At 37.6% G+C, this 20,207-nt stretch overlaps 2 protein-coding genes across 6 annotated transcripts; one reads left to right on the forward strand and one right to left on the reverse strand.

The window, feature by feature from the left end:
- Window positions 1-14,853: 14,853 nt before the first annotated feature.
- Window positions 14,854-16,733, forward strand: LOC131159429 (pentatricopeptide repeat-containing protein At5g50990). Its single transcript, XM_058114320.1, has one exon. The coding sequence runs from the start codon at window positions 14,979-14,981 to the stop codon at window positions 16,518-16,520; it is 1,542 nt and encodes a 513-aa protein (XP_057970303.1). The 5' UTR covers window positions 14,854-14,978; the 3' UTR covers window positions 16,521-16,733.
- Window positions 16,734-17,587: 854 nt separating this feature from the next.
- Window positions 17,588-19,620, reverse strand: LOC131159430 (CRAL-TRIO domain-containing protein YKL091C-like). Of its 5 annotated transcripts, XM_058114323.1 has the most exons (6): window positions 19,141-19,576; window positions 18,790-19,042; window positions 18,674-18,710; window positions 18,478-18,583; window positions 18,176-18,286; window positions 17,588-17,926 (listed from the first exon to the last, which is right to left on the reverse strand). In XM_058114323.1, exons 1-6 carry the CDS (start codon window positions 19,261-19,263, stop codon window positions 17,795-17,797), a joined length of 762 nt encoding a protein of 253 aa, XP_057970306.1. In that variant the 5' UTR covers window positions 19,264-19,576; the 3' UTR covers window positions 17,588-17,794. The 5 variants fall into 5 exon arrangements, with proteins under 5 accessions (XP_057970306.1, XP_057970308.1, XP_057970305.1 ...); XM_058114325.1 differs by lacking the exon at window positions 18,176-18,286 and having other exon boundaries at window positions 19,141-19,620; XM_058114322.1 differs by having other exon boundaries at window positions 17,588-18,286.
- Window positions 19,621-20,207: the final 587 nt, after the last annotated feature.

Below are 20,207 nucleotides of genomic sequence, written 5' to 3' on the forward strand. Positions count from 1 at the left end.
AACAAAAATCTCCTGATTCTAGTTCAACGCTTACCCTTCTAGTAGGGAAGCTAAACCCACTCAATGACGGCCCTGACCTGCCGGTCTCTCTGGGTTTCCTAAAAATTATTTAATATTCGAGGGTGAGATACTTCTTAGTAAGGGAAAATAAACTAAATACAGTTGTGTGACAACATGAATATTTAAGGCACTTGTACGTATACAATACATTTCATAACTCTGTAAACATTCATCATATCATACTGGATAACCATATAATTTCATATTTGTTAATAAATCATAACATACATAAAACATCTGTTATAACTGTAATACTGAAAATATACTTATGATGAATAGCTAACTAATGTCATGTATTACCCCTCACGACGAGTTGTGCAGCCCGAAAGCGGGACCTGACAATGGCTGGCCGACCACTACCAAGTCAAATATGTATGTAAGTACGATGGGCCTGCCACACCCTGGTCCGGACTGCCAGGTGGACTTCCACACTCTACTGAAAGCCACATCGACTATCCATCTCCCACCCCCTCATAGGGTGGTTAGCACTAATCTGATTATAAACATCTGACCTATAAGCTACGGTACCGAGCCCGTGAACTGAACTAAACTAATATCTTGGTTGTGATAACATATAATACATGATCATACATAACATCATTACGGCCTTGTACCGAATATATCGTAATTACAGTCTCGTGTCGAACATATCATAATTACGGCCTCGTGCCGAATACATCATAATTACGGCCTCGTGCCGAAAATATCATAAATACGGCCTTGTGCTGAATATATCGTAATTACAGCCTCGTGCCGAAATCATCTCAGGTATATACATTTTGAAAATAAATCGTTTATCATACATTTGTCAAAATCATCGTAACATAACATATCTTTTCATAATACCTGATAACATACTTTGCTCATAAAATCTTTCATATCATAATACGTTCACATAAAATAATATTCATGTCATACATGCACTGTATAAAATCATACTTTTTATTCTAAAATCGTAATTCTCTGACATCTCATATATATATATACATTTCAACATAATAGTAGTATTTCCCAAACGTACATTTCATCCATAATATACAATTATAACATATGCTTTTATGAAAATAAATTTACTCATAATTAATAATAATTTGTATGGAAAGTAACTGTTTTAATTTATTCCCTTACCCGACTACTGAGAAGGCCCCTAAAATATCCTAACCTGACCCCCGTAGGATTTCTTAATCAATACCCTAAAACTGAAAATTTTCAGTATTAAACTTCAGTATTTTCATACATACATCATTTCCTATAACTATCACAAGACCAAATTTGGCTTAAAAAGCCTTACCTCAACTCAGGGATGATTTCCAACTTCGTTTCCCCAACGATCCGCTCCAGCAAACTCGCAGGGAACTTTGCCAAGAGCGTCGTGGTAGCCTCAAATCTTCGATCCGGCGACTGGTGGGACCAAAATTGAAAAGAGAAGTTGTAACATCCCTCAATTTCTTAACATAAAATATCACATAATAAATAAAATGGTTAACCCGAACCCATGGGTAGCGGGGACACCTGTCAAATACAGTAGAAAACCTAGCAGTAGTAAACATAAAATCTCAAACATCCAATCATAAAACATAATACCAGAGCATTCTATACATCAATATACTGTTTGTATGTACAATCTCCAAAAAGTCAAAATAACATTAGAACTATACAACAAAAATCTCCTGGTCCTAGTTCAATGCTTACCCTTCTAGTAGGGAAGCTCCAAACACTCAATGGCAGCTCTAGCCCGCCGGTCTCACTGGATTTACTCAAAATCATTTAATGTTCGGGGGTGAGACACTTCTCAGTAAGAGAAAATAAACTAAATACAGCTGTGTGGCAACATAAATATTTAAGGTACATATACGTATACGTATACATATGCAGTACATTTCATAATTCTGTAAACATCCATCATATCGTACTGGATAAACATATATTTTCACATCTGTTAATAAATCATAACATACATAAAATCATCTGTTATAACTGTAGTACTGAAAACAAACCCAGGATGAATAGCTAGCTGGTGTCATGTATTACCCCCCATGACGAGTTGTGCAGTCCGAAGGCGGGACTCGACAATGGCTGGTCGACCACTGTCGAATCAAATATGTCTGTAAGTACGATGAGCCTGCCACACCCTGGTTTGGACTGCCAGATGGACGTCCACACTCTACTGAAAGTCACATTGACTATCCATCTCCTATCCCCTCGTGGAATGGTTAGCACTAATCTGACATAGATATCTGATCTACACATATAGCTACGGTACCGAGCCCCTGAACTGAACTAAACTAACATCCTGGTGGTGATAACATATAATACATGATCATATATATAACATCATTACGGCCTCGTGCCGAAAATATAGTAATTACGGCCTAGTGCCGAAAACATAAATACATGACCTCGCGCCAATAACATAAATACGGTCTCATGCCGATAACATAAATATGGCCTCGTGCCGATAACATAAATACATGATCTCGCGCCAATAATATAAATACGACATTGTGCCAATAACATAAATATATGGCCTTGCGCCAATAACATAAATACGGCCTCGTGCCGATAACATAAATATATGGCCTCACGCCAAAATTGTTTCAGGTATATATATTCTGAAAATACATCATTTATCATATAATCGTCAAAACCATCACAACATAATTCATCTTTTCATAATACCTGAAAACATGTTTCGTTCGTAAAATTTTTCAAATCATAATACATTCCACGTAAAACAATATTTATGCCACACATGTGCTGTAAAAAAAACCATACTTCATATTCTAAAATCTTGAATTCCTTACATCTCATACATACATATACATTTTAATCATCATAACAGTATTTTTCCAATCGTACATTTAATTCGTAATACACAATATAACATATGCTTTTATGAAAATAAATTTACTCATAATCAATAATAATTTGTATGGAAAATTACTGCTTTAATTTATTCCCTTACTTGGCTACTGAGAAATTTGTTAGGACCCAAAATTTCACGCCCTTGGCGCCCGAAATTTAACTCCTGCAATTTACATTTTCCTCAGATTGATTAATCTATTTCTCCAAAATAATACTCATCTAGCTTCCCTAGGCTCCATATACCTCAAATTAATATTTAAACTATTATTTAACATCCCCACTTAATTTTTCAAATTTTGCCTGCGGGTCCTAAAATTACACCCGCGGCGCTCACCCGGGCTCTAAATTCCAGAAATCCTACTTCAGTCCCAGATGCTTAATATTTTAGCATTTCTAAATTAATGCTAATTAATTAAAAATAAGCCCCTTAATAACCCCCGTACCCCAAATTTAGGGTTTTGGTCTACCCCCCACGAGAATTCTGTCCCACTAGACTTCTAGAAAATCATCCCTAGATTCTCGTGGTGGTGTCCATTCGTCAATTGGGCTTATATTTTGTAAGAAATTAAAGAAAAAAAGGAAAATGGCTTACCCGAGGGAATACGCCTACGCCGCTCCTACCACCGATCTGCTCCCGTGGAAATGACGGTAGCGGCGAATGGAGTCCAGTGGTATTTTCGGATTTTCAATTGGGCAAAAATCCCTCATGAAATCGAGGAGAGAGGGAGAGAGAACGTGAGGAGAGAGAGAGCTGCATTGTAGCAAATAAAGAAAAGAAAAGAAAAGAAAAGTACAGAAGAAGAAGAAGAAGAAGAAGAAGAAGAATGAATGAATTTTTTTTATAAAAAGGTCTCCGAAGCTTCAGGAGATAATTATAATAATAATAATAATCATATATTTAATTAATATTAATAAAAATATATTTTATTAATAAAAAAAATAAATTTTAATTAATTAATTTTTTTTATTTTTCTTTTAAATTCGATTAATTAATTTATTTTTTTTTTTGAAAATCAATCCACTAATCTTTTATATCTCTTTTTAGGGTTTTTACAGAAGTGAGAGAGAGGCGTAGGAGAGAGAGAGAGATGAGTGTTAAAAGTGAATAAAAATCAGATTTAAAGCTATTTATAGGGTCAGATTCGTCGACGAGACACGTCACCTCGTCGATGAGTCCTTCATTAAATTCGTCTATGAGATCCTGTATTCGTCGATGAAATTCAGAACAGCCAAAAACCTCGCTTGGTATTTTCTCGTCGACGAATTTTCTTCTACACTCGTCGACGAACCCTTGTATTCGTCAACGAACCCCTGTATTCGTCGACGAATCCAGACATCTCTTTAAAATTATTTTATCCCCCAAATGCAATGTCGTCGACGAAGTCTACGGTCTCCTTCTGTTTCTGTTTCTATTTCTCTCCCTCTTAATTATTCAAATTCCATTTTTATTCGGGTTGTCACAATAATAATAATAAATATAATAATATTTTAATATATTATAATATATATAAGTAAACGATACCTTGAAGCTTCAAAAAATCAAAATTTCCTTGCAGAATCGAGAGCCCCCCCCCCCCCCACTTGTCTTTCACACTCTCCCTTTCTCGTCTCTGTCTGTCTCTCTCTTTGATTTTTCTTGGCCAAACGGATGCCGATTGAAAATTAGAAAATACTGCTGGACTCCATTCTCTGCCACCGACATTTCTACCGGAGCAGATTTGTTGTAGGAGTGACGTAGACATATATCTTGGGATAAGGTAAATTCTCACTCTTACTTCAATTTTTTTTAAATCTTAAGCCAAATTGATGAACAGACACCACCACGAGAATTTAGGGATGTTTTTCTACAAGTCTAGCGGAGCGGATTTCTCGTGGGGTCATCATAGGTATAGCCCTAAAATTAGGATAAGAGAGTTATTTATAGATTAATTTTTATTTAATTATTGTAGATTTGGAAATGTTAAAGTATTGGGCATTTTGGAATTGAACAAGGGTTATTTTATTCACGGTTCGGGTGAGCATCGCGAGTATGATTTCGAGATCTCTACAGGTGTAGTTTAGGAAATCAGGTAAGGGGAATAAATTATTATAGTTATTTTTGAGAATTACTGATTTAGTTAATACATGAAAATGAGAATATGTTATTTTACCTGAAATTATTATGATATGAAGATCAGATAAAATTGTGTGGCATATGATTTATATTGAATTGTGGTGTTTTGGTATTTGAAATATAAGATGTGATGAAAAGTGATAAATATTAATGTGTATTTTCTGAGAAATGTTGAAATATGTGAAACATGGTATATACTATTATGAGATGATGAATTGTGCACGGAAAATGATGAGAACATTTTTATTGAGATGAATTTAGATATACTTATATGAGATTAATTGTGAATATTGATATGAGAATATGTGAATATTAGAATGAGAATATTGCAATGTAAATTTTGCAATTTTGCAACGCCCCAACCTGGGTCTGCCAGGGAGCACTACATCTTTTCTCCTCCACCTGGGCCAGACAACAGGGGGCGGGCCTTATCAGACTAATGACTGGCCCCACAAACCAACACGTGTCATTTTCAGTGTGTTTTGCCCTCACTCACACACTTCCTGAGAAAACTTCTTAAGTGGTCACCCATCCCAAGATTGCTCCAAGCCAAGCATACTTAACTATGGAGTTCTTATGGGAAAGCTCTTGAAAAGAAAGGTGCACCTTGTTGATATGGGTAGTAACATCTAATCCTTTTAAGTCTTTCATCCATGGGGTATCACATTCTCCCCCATTTATAGAACGCAACGTCCTCGTTGTGAACCCACATTTCCAAACCCAGGCGATGTGAATCTCATCACACTTTCGGCTGAGTGTTGGCTTTGATACCATTTGTAACGCCCCAACCTGGGTCTGTTAGGGAGCACTGCATCTCTTTTCCTCCACCTGGATCAGATAATAGGGGGCGGGCCTTATCAGACTAATGATTGGCCCCAAAAACCAACATGTGTCATTTTCAGTGTGTTTTGTCCTCACTCACACACTTCCTAAGAAAACTTCCTAGGTGGTCACACATCCCAAGATTGCTCCAAGCCAAGCACACTTAACTATGAAGTTCTTATGAGAAAGCTCTTGAAAAGAAAGGTGCACCTTGTTGATATGGGTAGTAACATTTAATCCTTTTAAGTCTTTCATCCATGGGGTATCACATTAAAAAGACTTAAAAGGATTAGATGTTACTACCCATATCAACAAGGTGCACCTTTCTTTTCAAGAGCTTTCCCATAACAACTCCATAGTTAAGTGTGCTTCGCTTGGAGCAATCTTGGGATGAGTGACCACCTGAGAAGTTTTCTCAGGAAGTGTGTGAGTGAGGACAAAACACACTGAAAAGGACAAGTGTTGGTTTGTGGGGCTAGTCATTAGTCTGATAAGGCCCGCCCCTTGTTGTCTGGTCCAGGTGGAGGAGAAGAGATGCAGTTTTCCCTGGTAGACCCAGGTTGGGGAGTTACAAATGGTATCAAAACAGAGGGGTGCTACTTGTATGGGCAGGTAATTACCCTTATCCTTGGGTAATCTCATGGGTAAAATATTTTGCATGTGTTTAAGTAGGATTAGAAAATGATTTCAAAAATTATGTTAAGAATTTGCAAATGTTACATATCATGTTGATTATAAACTCATGTTGGCCACACACTGCTTTAATATATTGTTTCTACCCTTACTAAGATTAGTCTCACCCGAATATGAATTTAACTTTTTTCAGGATTTCCTCGAGATCGAGCTTTGAGAGCTCGAGGTTTTTATAGCATTATTGGGAAATAGAAAAAGAAAATGGTTTATTTTTATGTTAATTTTGGGGAATGTAAATATTTATGTTTTATGCCTTTATGTTTTAAGGCTATTGAGTAAGGAATGATTGTGAAAATACTGAATTGTTTTAGGAGTTATGTAGATTTATGGGAATGCAGGTGATGGATGATTTAATATGGATTATAGTTAGAATTAGTGAACTCTAGTGTTATGTTATATGGAGATTATGATTATATTTTCCGCTGTGTATGTTATGGATTATGATTTATCAGGATATGATCAAGTATAACGCACCGGACCCGGATTTAAGGGTTCAGGGCGTTACAAATATAAATATTGAAATGTGGGAATTGAAATATGAACATTGAAATATGAATATTGAAATGAGTATACTGAAATGTGAATATGGAAAAATAAATGCTAAGTTGAGATTAAGAAAATGAGAATATTGCAACGTGAATAATGTAATATGGAAATTGAAATGTGATGATTGAAATGAGAATATTGATTGTGAATACAGGGAAAATGTGAACATTGCAAAGTGCGAAAGTTGCAATGGGATCATTGAAATATAATTAATGAAATGTCAATACCATATAATGATTGCAGGTATATGGTAATGATAACACTGATGGATGGATATGGAAACCCTAATGATGGGTTGTGATATTAAGTACGGTACCGTTGCTAGTGAGGTGTTAGTGCAACCACACGGTCTCGTGGAGAGTGTGGTGTGGGCAGTCGACTAAACTGTTTAGTAAAGTTGTTGTGCCCCTTGAGTCCAGATCAGGGCTATAGGCCGGTCAATCGTACTACAGACGCATGGATGGATTTCCATTTTGATCTAACTGGGTAGGCCAACTGTGGTTAGATCCAGCCTTTGAGCCGCACAACCCTATTCATGTGGGGAAGCATGACGTGGAGAAAAATCCTTAGGGTAGCCATGAGTTACAGACACAATATTGGTATTGGGTATCAAGGACGCTTGTAATGCCCCAACCTAGATTTGTCAGGGAGCACTGCGTCTCTCCTCCTCCACCTGGATTAGACAATAGGGGGCGGGCCTTATTAGACTAATGACTAGCCCCACAGACCAACATGTGTCATTTTCAGTGTGTCTTGTCCTTACTCACACATTTCCTGAGAAAACTTCCCAAAATGTCATCCTTCCCAAGATTACTCGAAGCCAAGCACATTTAACAGTGTTCTTATGAGAAGACTCCTGAAAAGAAAGGTACACCTTGTTGATATGGGTAGTAACATCAATCCCTTTTAAGCCTTTCTTCCACAAGATATCACATTCTCCCCCACTTACGGAACGCAAAATCCTCATTGCGAACCCACATTTCCAAACTCACACGATGTGAATCTCATCACACTTCTGGCTGGGTAATGGCTCTGATACCATTTGTAACGCCCCATCCTAGGTCTGTCAAGGAGCACTGCGTCTCTCCTCTAGGCCTGAAAAAACGGGTCATGACCCGTCGAGTTATCCGGATCCGCTTGTTTAAAACGGGTTCGGGTTTAAAGAAGTCAATCCGTTTAATAGTTGGGCGGGTCATGGGTTGACCCATTTATAAACGAGTTCAACCGGGTTTGGGCGGGTCACTAGTCGGGTGACTCATTAATTTGGATCCTTTATATATATAAATTTCAGTTCAGCCTTCACTCTTCACAGCCTTTACTCTTTAGAAGCGATTCCACAGTATCCACCCAGGCACCCACATGACCACACCAAAAAAAGCCCCAAGTCCCTAACCTGCGCCGCCGACCACTGCTCTCCTCTCAGGCTCTCAGCTCTCACTCTCTCAATCCTCTCCTCTCCTCTGGACCTTTGGTGTGCTGCTATGCCTCGGCCCGCGACTCTCCTTTCAGCTCTCACTCTCTCAATCCTCTCCTCTTCGGCTCTCCTCTCATCTCTCACTTTCTCAATCCTCTCCTCTCCAGCTCTCCTCTGGTGTACTGCTACGTGCCGTGGTTTCGGAGCTACGAACGATCCACTCACGGTCCTGGATCAAGCCACACCTTAAGCCTCCACAGTCCACACCTCTAGCTTCCACAGTCCCGCATTAATAAATATAATGTAGTATATATATTTTAAAAGTTATTTTATATGGAATTTTTTGAAAAGTTTTAAAATAAATAAATTATATATTTTAAACGGGTGACTTGTTACCCACCCGTTTATTAAACGGGCGGGTTAGGGTTGGCATGTGTATGACCCATTTAACATCAACCCGTTTATGGCCCGACCCATTTATAAGCCGACCCGTTGGAGACCTGCCCGGACCCGGCCCGCCCGCCCGTTTTCCCACCCCTACTCTCCTCCTCCTCTTGGACTAGACAACAGGGGGTAGGCCTTATTGGACTAATGACTGGCCCCACAGACTAACACATGTCTTTTTCAGCGTGTTTTTTCCTCACTCACACACTTCCTGAGAAAAGTTCCCAGAAGGTCACCCATTCCAAGATTACTCCAAGCCAAGCACGCTTAACCGTAGAGTTCTTATGGGAAAGTTCCCGAAAGAAAGGTGCACCTTGTTGATATGGGTAGTAACATCAATCCTTTTTAAGTCTTTCTTCCACAGGGCATCACAACACTCATGGGCTGGATTGTGAAATGGAAATGGAGAAGGAAAGAATGATGAAAATAGAAAATGAAAGAGTGTGAGTTTAATAATCTAAATAATTAAGCGATGTAAAACTCTCCACTTGAGGGTTTACTGAGTAAGGTGAGTGCCCTGATAGGTATCGGATGTAGCCATATCTGGTTGCATAACGTATTAAGGCAGATGGAAGCTATTTGTATGGGCGGGTAGACTTCCCTATTCTTGAGAACTTCGCCGATAAACATGCTTTGCATGCGAATGAGATTGGAAATGGAATTAAAAGTTTATAAAAGTTTGTGTTTTATATCTATATGATTATGAGCATATATATATATATATATATCAGTGTATTTTTCTCAGATAAATTGATGATTTGAAAAGTAAAATGTGTTATAACTGAACTCATATTGTCTCACACTGTAAATAATTTATTCCGTCTTATTGAGATGTGTCTCACCCAAATTATCTTAACTTTTCAAGGAATAGAGACAGACCAGGGGATAGAGCTTCGAGATAGTGTGAAACGGATATCCTGATATACAGGGTGAGTTTTAGACTAGGGAGGTGTAACTCCCCTAGGGTTGTATTGTTTTTTGGGTATAATAGAAATGTGTGCATATGTATGTTGATATTTTGGATATCGTATTCTGAATGGTATGTACCTGGTACCTAATGCAGGTCGGGTCATGTGAGTGGTATCAGAGTTGTTGACGTAGCTGATGTGATGTTTGATGTGTATGATTTAATTATTATTGATTATTTTTTTTAAAAATGGTATGAAAAATCGGAGTGTCACACAATGTTCCGCTATGTTTTATCTCCAAGATCAACTAGGTCGTTTCCACATGAGATGTACTCGGGAGGGCTCTGCTATAATCCAAAGGAATGTTATAGTTGTAGATACCATTGTTAGCCTTAGTGGCTATACCATCATTGTTTAATGTGTTTTGATGATATTAACCTATATGTTGTTCCTAGTGTTTTCCTATCTTTGCATATCATGTTTACTATAGGTACTCGTACATGAATTATTGGATTGAAGGCAAAGATTGGACTGAGTAGACGTTAAGAAGAAAAGATCAAATGGACACGTACTCGGAATGACCCAAGCACAACCAAAGGAAGCTTAATTGGAGAATTATTTGTAATAAGGGTTGTGTGAGGTAGTACGTTTTGTAACTTTTGTGAGTGTGTTTCTTGCATGATTTTCGAGCAAGAGTTGAGCAAAGCACATGCATATTAGGACACATGAGTTTATAGGATCGCACTAAAGACATAAACGCAAACTCACTTTTCATGACTTTCTAAGTTAAAACAAGAGTTTGTCAAATGAATCCTAAAACTCAAATATGATTTCAAAGGGATAAGTTTTTAACATCCTAGTTTTAAGAACATTTTTATACTTAGTCCCAATTGTCTTAAAACAAGTTTAATGTCCTAAAGGTTCAAAGAAAGTCAAGTATATTCAATAAAGGACATATTAAGCATATAAGATATCGAAACAAGTTTTCAAATATGTTTTCATAAAACAAGATATCTTATATTTATGGGGAAACTCACTTGGACAAGTTTTAATCTTCATTAGACTCAATATATTTCATATACTTTTATCCAAGAATGTTTTAAGTCATTAAAATGCTTTTTGACAAGGAAAAACAAAGCAATCATCATTACCGTAGTGCAACCTTGAGTCCTAAACACCTTTCGGTATTTTGATCATAACTTTTTCTACAAAAGTCCAAATGAGACGATCTTGGTGTCCTTGAAAATATAAGACAAAATTATACAACTTTCATGTTGATCACTTTTTCTGATTCAGGGACCTCGTCGATGAAATTTAGAGAATTTCATCGACGAATTCAACGGGCAGAAGTGCTCTAACGGGCGAAAAACGGCTAGTTTACCAAATAAAATTCTTCCCCCCAATGGCTGGTTAACAGATCCTTTAGTTCTTGGGCTATAAATACAAGCTTTTAGACTTGTATTAACATGGTTTTGAGCATTATTGATCATATTTGTGAAAAATATCATTTTATCCAAAACCTGAGCACTTTGCACTTTGCATTTTAGTTATTCTTCACAAGTGCTCAATCCTCTCTTGCTCACTTATCTTGTAAGATTCATTCCTTGAGAGAATAGAGTGAGGATTTGGTTGTCTTTCATATTGGCTCATTTAAGGAGCATTAAATTGTATTTCCAATCTCTTATAAGGTTCTTTGTCAACCATTGTTGTAAGGTTCTTTGTGAACCGAAGCGAAAGCTCTTGGTGAGCGCGGTAGGGGTTTGTTCTCAAGTCTAGGGATTTGTTCTCGAGTTGTAAGGATTCTCCGCCGGTGAAGGAGTATCTTTAGTAGATTGTGGAATCCTTGGCTTGGTGCTAAGGCGTGGACGTAGGCTTGATTCCGAACCACGTAAAAATACCGGTGTTGTTCCTTCTCTCCCTTACACTCTTTATTTTATATCTTGTGCATGATTTATATTTATATTGCGATATAATTTCTTGTATCTTGTCAAGAGTTTTTATTTTGTAGAAAAATACGTATTCCGCGAAAAGAGTCTATTCACCCCCCCTCTAGACTATATACTCCTGGGCTAGGACAACCAACAACCATGTTTTCAAATGTGAACTAGTGCCTAGCTAAAACACCGATATTTCTTCCTTCTTCTATCTTCTGGGCTCTTGTAGGTTGGGAGAAATAAACAAATTCTTAAACTAGCTATTTAACGATCTAGAATCCCAATTACTTTTCCACATGTTAATGAGGTGGGATAATTAGATTTATTTACGCCTTTCAACCATATATGCCAATTATAATTATTTTACTGCTTGCTTTATTTTGCAAGGGACCACAAGGCCTACACATTACCATATGTTTTTAGATGAGGTTGGTTTTTTTGCAGATGACCTACAAGATCTTGTTCATTCTTTGTCATATGTGTAAGTAGATTCGGGCCATTGTAGCTACTTAAATAATGGTTATTGGAGAGTTTTAATTAAAAATAATTTTGTTATTAGTGTATATTTATAATGTATGACTGTTATATTGTTGACTAGTGACTCCTATTGCCCATATTTATTTGTTGTTGACCCAATATTTTATTGTCACGCCCCGAACTCGCAGATGGGTCCCAAGTGTGAAAATAGTAACCTAACCTGTCTTTGTATCAATTAAACATACATGATACAATACTGGAAGAGGGTCTGACCCCGTGGGGTATAGGGAAGCCCTACAAAACATACACATACACATATATACTCATCAAATACATGGCAGAAACTGTTCAATCTATCCATATAACATACCATACCAGAGTCTATACAACACTAGGATACATGTTCCCATAATTACAAAGTATACTTTGGGTGTCTACAAAAACCATCATGACAACCCAGTTACAAAACTTGTACCTATCCAGGCACTAACCGTAGCTATCCATATAACATACCATACCAGAGTAAATACCCCCGCTTTCGGATGCTAGAATGTCAGTTTCAGCTACTTGAAGGACCTGAAAATATTTGTGTATATGTTCGGGGTGAGACACCTCTTAGTAAGGAAGAAAGTAGGTTATATCAGTGTGTGGCATACCAGTGTTATTTTATGTAAAACATAACATCATACAATACGATACAATTCGAAACATTTCCATACATTTTCATACAGTTCTATACAAGTTCCAGTATTTTCACAAATCCATTTCAGTACATACGATACCCAAACATATGGTCAATGTCGTCACACTTAAGCAACTGATACCCTTTGATAACCGAAGCCTCACAACTGCAAGTCGCCAAATACGGTGTAGCTTACACCCATCGGTGACCAGCCATAACACATTGGTGATATTTCACACCCTCAGATATAGAGCCGCACACTCTCACCTACGGTAATGAACTGGTACATGGCGCAGCGTACGGTAATTAGCCGCCACATAGCTGTTTCAGCATACTTTAATTAGCCGCCACTAGCTGATTTCACAAAACCTGGAATCATTTTGGAACTCACGTTCCTATACTCATCAGCGTAAGGTAATTAGCCGCCACATAGTTGTTTTACAAAATACGTGGAACAATTACATACAACCATACATTCCATACTTTTTTGGTATATCGTAAATTATATCATTTTCTAAATCAAGCATACAATTTTATACAAATATGGATATGGTCATCTCAATAGTACAGTTTAAACTCAACATACAGTTTTCAAATCAAAGTAGAGATGATACCCGAAAATCCCGATTTTACCGAAAACTATAACCCAAAAATACCACATTTTTACCTAATAGATTTTTCCAAATAAGTAGTCAAAACATACATACGATCGTAACCTATAGGTTTACCAATCCTGATTTAAAAAATAAACTGATATAAATTGAATCGCCTTACCTTAACGTGAAATCAACCCACGAACTATACGACTCTCAAACTACGAACTAAGACACCGAAACCTAAATAATGTAGAACAATACTTCCTTACAATTCATACTACTATACATATCTCGAAATAGAAGTGGAAATCGAGCCTTACCTCGATAGATATTTATTAAAATTAACATTAAAATATCTGTGATTGATTGTTAATTAAAAATATACATATAAAATTTTCAACCCTAATGAAGAATTATATATTGAAAATAAATGTAAAACTCAAGCATATTCAAACTGTTGTATTCAATCTGCTGTATTCAAAATTTGAGATGATAAAATATATATTTTTTTAAAATTTTTATAGGCAGTGTAATATTCATAGAGATGGAGATGAATTTACTCAACAATATATAATAAATCAATATATAACAATTTTAATTTAATAAAATACAAATAATGAAATAAAATCCTTAACTCATATGGGGGTTTTAGATGCACCTTCCAAACAACAAATCGAAAGCAAAATACTATATTGTGAATCTATAATAACAAATCTTCAATATATACTGCAAATTAATCAAGAAGATTCAATGAAAATAAAATAAATTTAGGATAAAATACATACCCCATTTCTCCCATTTTATAGCTTACTCGAACGGTCACCTGCAAAAGTCACCTACAAACTCTCTGAATAGTCACCTGCCACCTGTCACGACAATCGGCCACCTACTGATGTTGCTATCCTCCTCCCTGTCCGACTCTTTGCTCTCTGTCCCTTCCTTGCGTTTGCGAGGAGAAAGCAGGAGTTGAATGATGTTAAGACAAATCTCGCTGCTTTGCCACGCGTCACACACCGATCAACCGTTTCATTTCTCCAGGTAAATATCGCTGCTTGATCCAGTAAGATTTGCCTTGACACGCGTCAATACGATTTGACTGACTGTCTAAATTTTGCAGCTTACGTGATTATGTGAGTGCCATTGGGAAATATTGTCAACTTCAAGGGGCGCAGGATTAGTCACGTGGACCGTAAAATGGACGCGTGGATACCCGGTGCGTATTCAAAAAAAAAAAAAAGGTATTATTTGATATATTATTTTAAATTAAAGATAAAACGGGGAAAAAGCCTCTCCATTGCGCCAGCTTTCACTGCGTCTTTCTGGCTCTGCTTCTCTAATGTCGTTAGTCGAAAACAAGTGAAGAAGAAGGCAAGCAGGGCAAGAGAAGGGAAGGCATGTAGAGAGTGCAGAGCAGGATATGGTCGATGATGAGACATGGGGCAAAGAGGCTTTGTAATGTTCAACTTCAAGTCTGCAAACTTTCCTCGGACTGTTATTGCATAACTGCAATTCAAACCCACGCCAGAATTGTTAAATTAGGGTATTATGGAACTCGCCCATCTCTCTTAGCCACTCTAATATCAGCATACGCTTATTGTAATCGACCTAATATTGGTTCTCGGCTTATAGACGAGATCACAACCTGGGGTTTCGATTTGATGAATGCAAATTCAATCTTGACAAGTTTAACTAAATCTGGAGATCTTCACATTGCCCGTGAGATATTTGATAAAATGCCTGCGCGAGATGTTGTCACCTGGAACGCAATGATTGCAGGATGTCAAAGAAATGTTAGCTTTCAGGAGGGGTTCAGACTCTTCCGGAGGATGCTGGGCTCCAATGTGGAACCGGATGGATTCACATTTGCTTCCCTTATCGCCATGTGCGCGCGGGTTGGGTCGATTAAGCTTGCAGAATGGGTGCACGGTTTAGTGATTGAGAAAAGAATTGAATTGAATGCCATACTGAGTTCTGCGTTGATAGACGCGTACTCAAAATGCGGAAAAATAAGAATTGCCAAAGAGGTTTTTGATAGCGTTCAACACGGTGATGTGTGTGTTTGGAATGCTATGATTAACGGGCTAGCCATTCACGGTCATGCTTTGGATGCCATCACATTGTTCTCACAGATGGAATTAGAAAATGTTCCGCCTGATTCTATAACTCTTCTTGCTATTTTGAAGGCTTGCAGCCATTGTGGTTTGGTTGAACAGGGTCGCAAGTATTTTGATCTAATGTCCGGACATTACTCCATTCAGCCACAGCTTGAGCATTATGGAGCCATGGTTGATCTCCTTGCTCGAGCTGGGCTCCTGGGAGAAGCTTGTGCGATAATTAAGGCAATGCCAATGAAGCCAGATGTTGTCATATGGAGGGCGATTCTTAGTGCTTGCAGGACTCATAAAAACCCGGAATTGGGCAAAGTTGCCATTGCAAAAATATCATGTCTCAAGAGTGGAGATTATGTCTTGCTTTCAAATCTTTACTGCTCTCTAAAGAATTGGGATGATGCAGGGAGAGTGAGAGAATTCATGAGAAGAAAGAGAGTTCACAAAAATCGTGGAAAGAGTTGGGTTGAAGTTGCAGGAGTCATTCACCAATTCAAGGCAAGTGATCGGTCACACTCTGAGACAGAATCAATATACAAATTGTTGGAAGCGTTGATCAGACGAGTCAAGTTGGAGGGATTCACTCCTACAACTGAGTTGGTTTTTATGGATGTGTTGGAAGAGGAAAAGGAGGGTAATTTGCATTCTCACAGTGAAAAATTGGCACTGGCGTATGGGCTTTTAAAATCTAGTCCTGGAACAGAAATTAGGATTTTGAAAAACCTCCGCATTTGTGATGACTGTCATTGTTGGATGAAAATAGTTTCGAGAGTGTTAGGCCGAGTAATAATCTTGAGGGATCGGATCCGCTTTCATCAGTTTGAAAATGGTCTGTGTTCTTGTGGAGACTATTGGTAGTTGGTGCCTAGAATACAATGTAGAGATTTGGGTCTGTGGGTTTGACATGAGTTCAGCCTGTTCATCCAGGGCGTCAGTAATGTTGTAATGTTGGATTTAAAACTATGTCTTGTAGTATAGGGGTTCAGTATAAGGACAACAAAGGAAATTTGATTATTATCATGGAGATTTTGTAAGGCTATGGAATATAATTGACAAACTATGCTTTTTTTTTTTTACTGGAAACTTTTTAGAGAATTTTCTGTGACCAACAGTAGACTCAGTTTGCCCCAAGCTGTTAAGTATGTTTTAAATTGTTCAATTGTGTATGAACTTTCAGGTAGTGTTTTTGGGGATTGATCTGGTGGGCAGATCTAAGCGAAACTTTGAAGGCACCTAGAGCCATTGGTCTTGAATATGGGGTACTGGTACACTACTCTTGAACATTTATGATGGAGGCTTGTCGATCACTTGGATGTCATAAGCTTGATCCAAATGTAAATTTGAATGTCATAAGCTTGATCCAAATGTAAATTTGAACAAAAAGGAAAAGGGTGTGTGGATGGTTTGTAAGAAAGCAATAAGTGGTTTGCATTTTCTTCTTGCCTGTTTTTAACCCTTGAAGTTACATTAGGATTAGCAGGGAAGTATCCACTAGGAACATTCAAATTTTTCCCAGGACGTATCAAGACATCTTCTAAAGCTGAAGAGGATATGCAAGTTTCTTTCTCTCTTCAATCTTCTGTTGTTGTGGGAGCAGGGCTTCATCATGATAGAAGCAAAGCTCTAAGTAAAAAGTGCTGAGAAGAGGTTAGACCATGCCTTTCCTTTTTCCTGTGCTTAAGACTCAAATACTTTGATGGTTTCTGATTTGTTTTTCTTGATTTTGCCTATGCATAATCAGTTTTTTTAGGCTTTCCTGCATTGAATATTATAGAAGGAGAACTCTATTTATAGGGTTGCTCTAAATGAATGATCATTAGTTTATTGTAATATTTTTGGTTTATGCCTTTACCATTCAGTATAAGGAGCTAAAGGGATTAGAATTTACGACTAATTGAAGGGTAAATTTGCCATGACATTGAAAGTGAGTCAAACACCATAGGGGCATTTTAATTGCTAGAGCATGTGGTTGGCTAGTATCGAATACACATTCAACAACGAAAAAGAAAAATAGCTATTAGAAAATCCAAAACATCATACACTGCCAAACAACACCATAAAACAAAAACAAAGAACTCGTAGCATTGCTCCATCAGGTGCTTGTGATAAGAGAGGGTGCTCCCTCTCTCTCTCTAGATGCTAGTAGGTTTGCTGTCTTGGATTGGAACCAATGGGAGTTTGCCTCCATACACTTCTGGTAGCTGGCTCTCATCAATTTCTTGGAGCAGAGTTGATTTCAGCCTTTCGTTGTCCACAAATACTATCTGTGAGTACACGTATGCAGCAGACATACATGTGAAAATAATATTTAGTCATTATGCCATCCTTATCAATGCAATCACAGCCTGTTTATATATATCCTTGGATAGCATATGCACATTGTGGTGCATACATTGTGCGCCCATGTATGTAACAGAGGTGTACATGAAATGGAAGTCACAATGAAAAAGTACACTGGTGACTACTAGAGAAAGAAAAGAAAATAAAAACGTAATTAAGACCCAGAATCTTACTTTGGACCTGGTTTTGATGTCAATAAATGGGTATACAACTTTCCAGGCTGTCATGAATAAGAAAGGTGCGTGCACAATGAATAATTTCCCAAGTCTTTCAGGGTAGTAGTCCTGCCATATTTATGACAGTAACTGTCACCAACCAGCAGCTAAATTTTATGATATTTGTCGAGTTTATTTCATTTCCAAATTTAAGTTGATCAATATGTATATATGTATTCATGATCTCAACAATACGATTTTCCTTTTAGCATTATGTAGGTAGGATGGGAATAGAATGAATAAACGGGAGAGGAGTAAACCTGCAGTATGCTGAGAGATCCAATGTAGCCCCGGATGTCGCTGTTTGCATACCCCCATCCCTCAAGATCTCCTATGCCCACAAATTTCTCCTGTCCCTCTGGCATCCTGATCATCATATCATGTACTGCTAAGTTAGCATGTGTGTGTGTGTGAGGAATTTTAAGCACTGCAGACTACTTAAAACTAATTAATCACCTCATACATATTATGTCCAGAGCATACACTACAAAGCCTGCATGCAAGAATGCATGTATGTGTTAATTAAAAGTGAAATTAGAATGAAGTAGTAGTAGGTGTTTTACTGAACTTACGCTTGAACTCATCAAGAGCAGAGGGGAAATGCCTGGCGCCAAAGATAACAGTGATGGGTCTGCCTTTCTTGTCAGATCCTTGGAGGAACATCTTGTTTTGAGACAGTTGGTTTGGGATTTGGGATTCTGAAATGGATCCATTTGGGACGAAGCTCCTTCTCCACTTGATGTACTTGAGGAAAAGTGCTGATGCCTTCTCTATGTCCATTTCCCGAGCCCTAAGAAACCTCCTCAACATCTCATCATCCACCTTCTGCACACCATTTTCGCCCCCACCAAACCTTAATTTATTCATCTCTCTCAATTACTTGATATCTATTCATCTCTCAATTAGTTAAAATTCATACATACCTGGGAAGAGGGCTCCTTTGCTTCAACCAAAGCTCTCATGAGACCAACCTTAGTCCTCTCCTCCATCTCCTTGCTTTGGACACCATTCCTTCTTGCTTCTTCATTTTCACTGTACTCATCCATTGAACCTCTCTCTCTCTCTCTCTCTCTCTCTCTCTGGGTTCCTTGAGAACACTGCAGGCATATACTCTATTTTGACGATGGGGGACATGAAAGATCAACTTTCCTACATATGGATATATTGCTCATTTCCGGGGCAATTGGTTGTGTGCATTAAATGGGATGTTTACTAGTCACAAAAATTACATAAGCAAACAAATTATCTTAATGAATTGCTGCACCCATGGATAAATATTGATGATGTTGATGTCACAGACACAGTACTCACCTTCAACCCCCTTGAACTCAATTCCCAATTTAACATCGGACACCCCCCCCCCCCCCCCACCCCAACTCCATTTGTAATGCCTAAATTTGTTTATTGCTTGAAAGACATTCAAGAACTCTAAATATAATTTGACGGAGTCCCATTTTATTATAAAATTATATTCAATTAAACTTAATTAGGTTCACCAATAATATTAAAAATTATATTCAATTAAACTTAATTAGGTTCACCAATAATATTAAGACTTAAAACTCACCTCATCGAAATGAACCCGAACTTACAGCGCATTAACCTCTAATAGATCATAATCAAACCGATCTAACTCAATTTTTTTATTTGAGCATTAAATGGTGGCCAATTTTGGTTAGCAAAGCACAACTACTTCCTATGGTCAGTAGAGCTAGGTTCAACTACTATGCTTTTAAATCTTTTTCAATGCAAGGATAAAACAAAATACATTATAAGTGGATAAGACTTTCCACAAAAATAAATAGGAAATATTATTAAAAATTCATGTGGTTTGACTTTAAAACAATGAGATATCTCATTCTTTAATATTGTCACCAAACTCTTTTTCTTTCAAAATTATGTAAAATTTTAACTGGCATTCTTCTATATAAACAAAATGTCACGTCTCGAACCCGTCAAGTGGGGCCCGAGATATGATGTGATCCAATCA

This window comes from Malania oleifera, chromosome 7 (assembly GCF_029873635.1).
Source record: "Malania oleifera isolate guangnan ecotype guangnan chromosome 7, ASM2987363v1, whole genome shotgun sequence".
Taxonomy (NCBI): Eukaryota; Viridiplantae; Streptophyta; class Magnoliopsida; order Santalales; family Ximeniaceae; genus Malania; species Malania oleifera.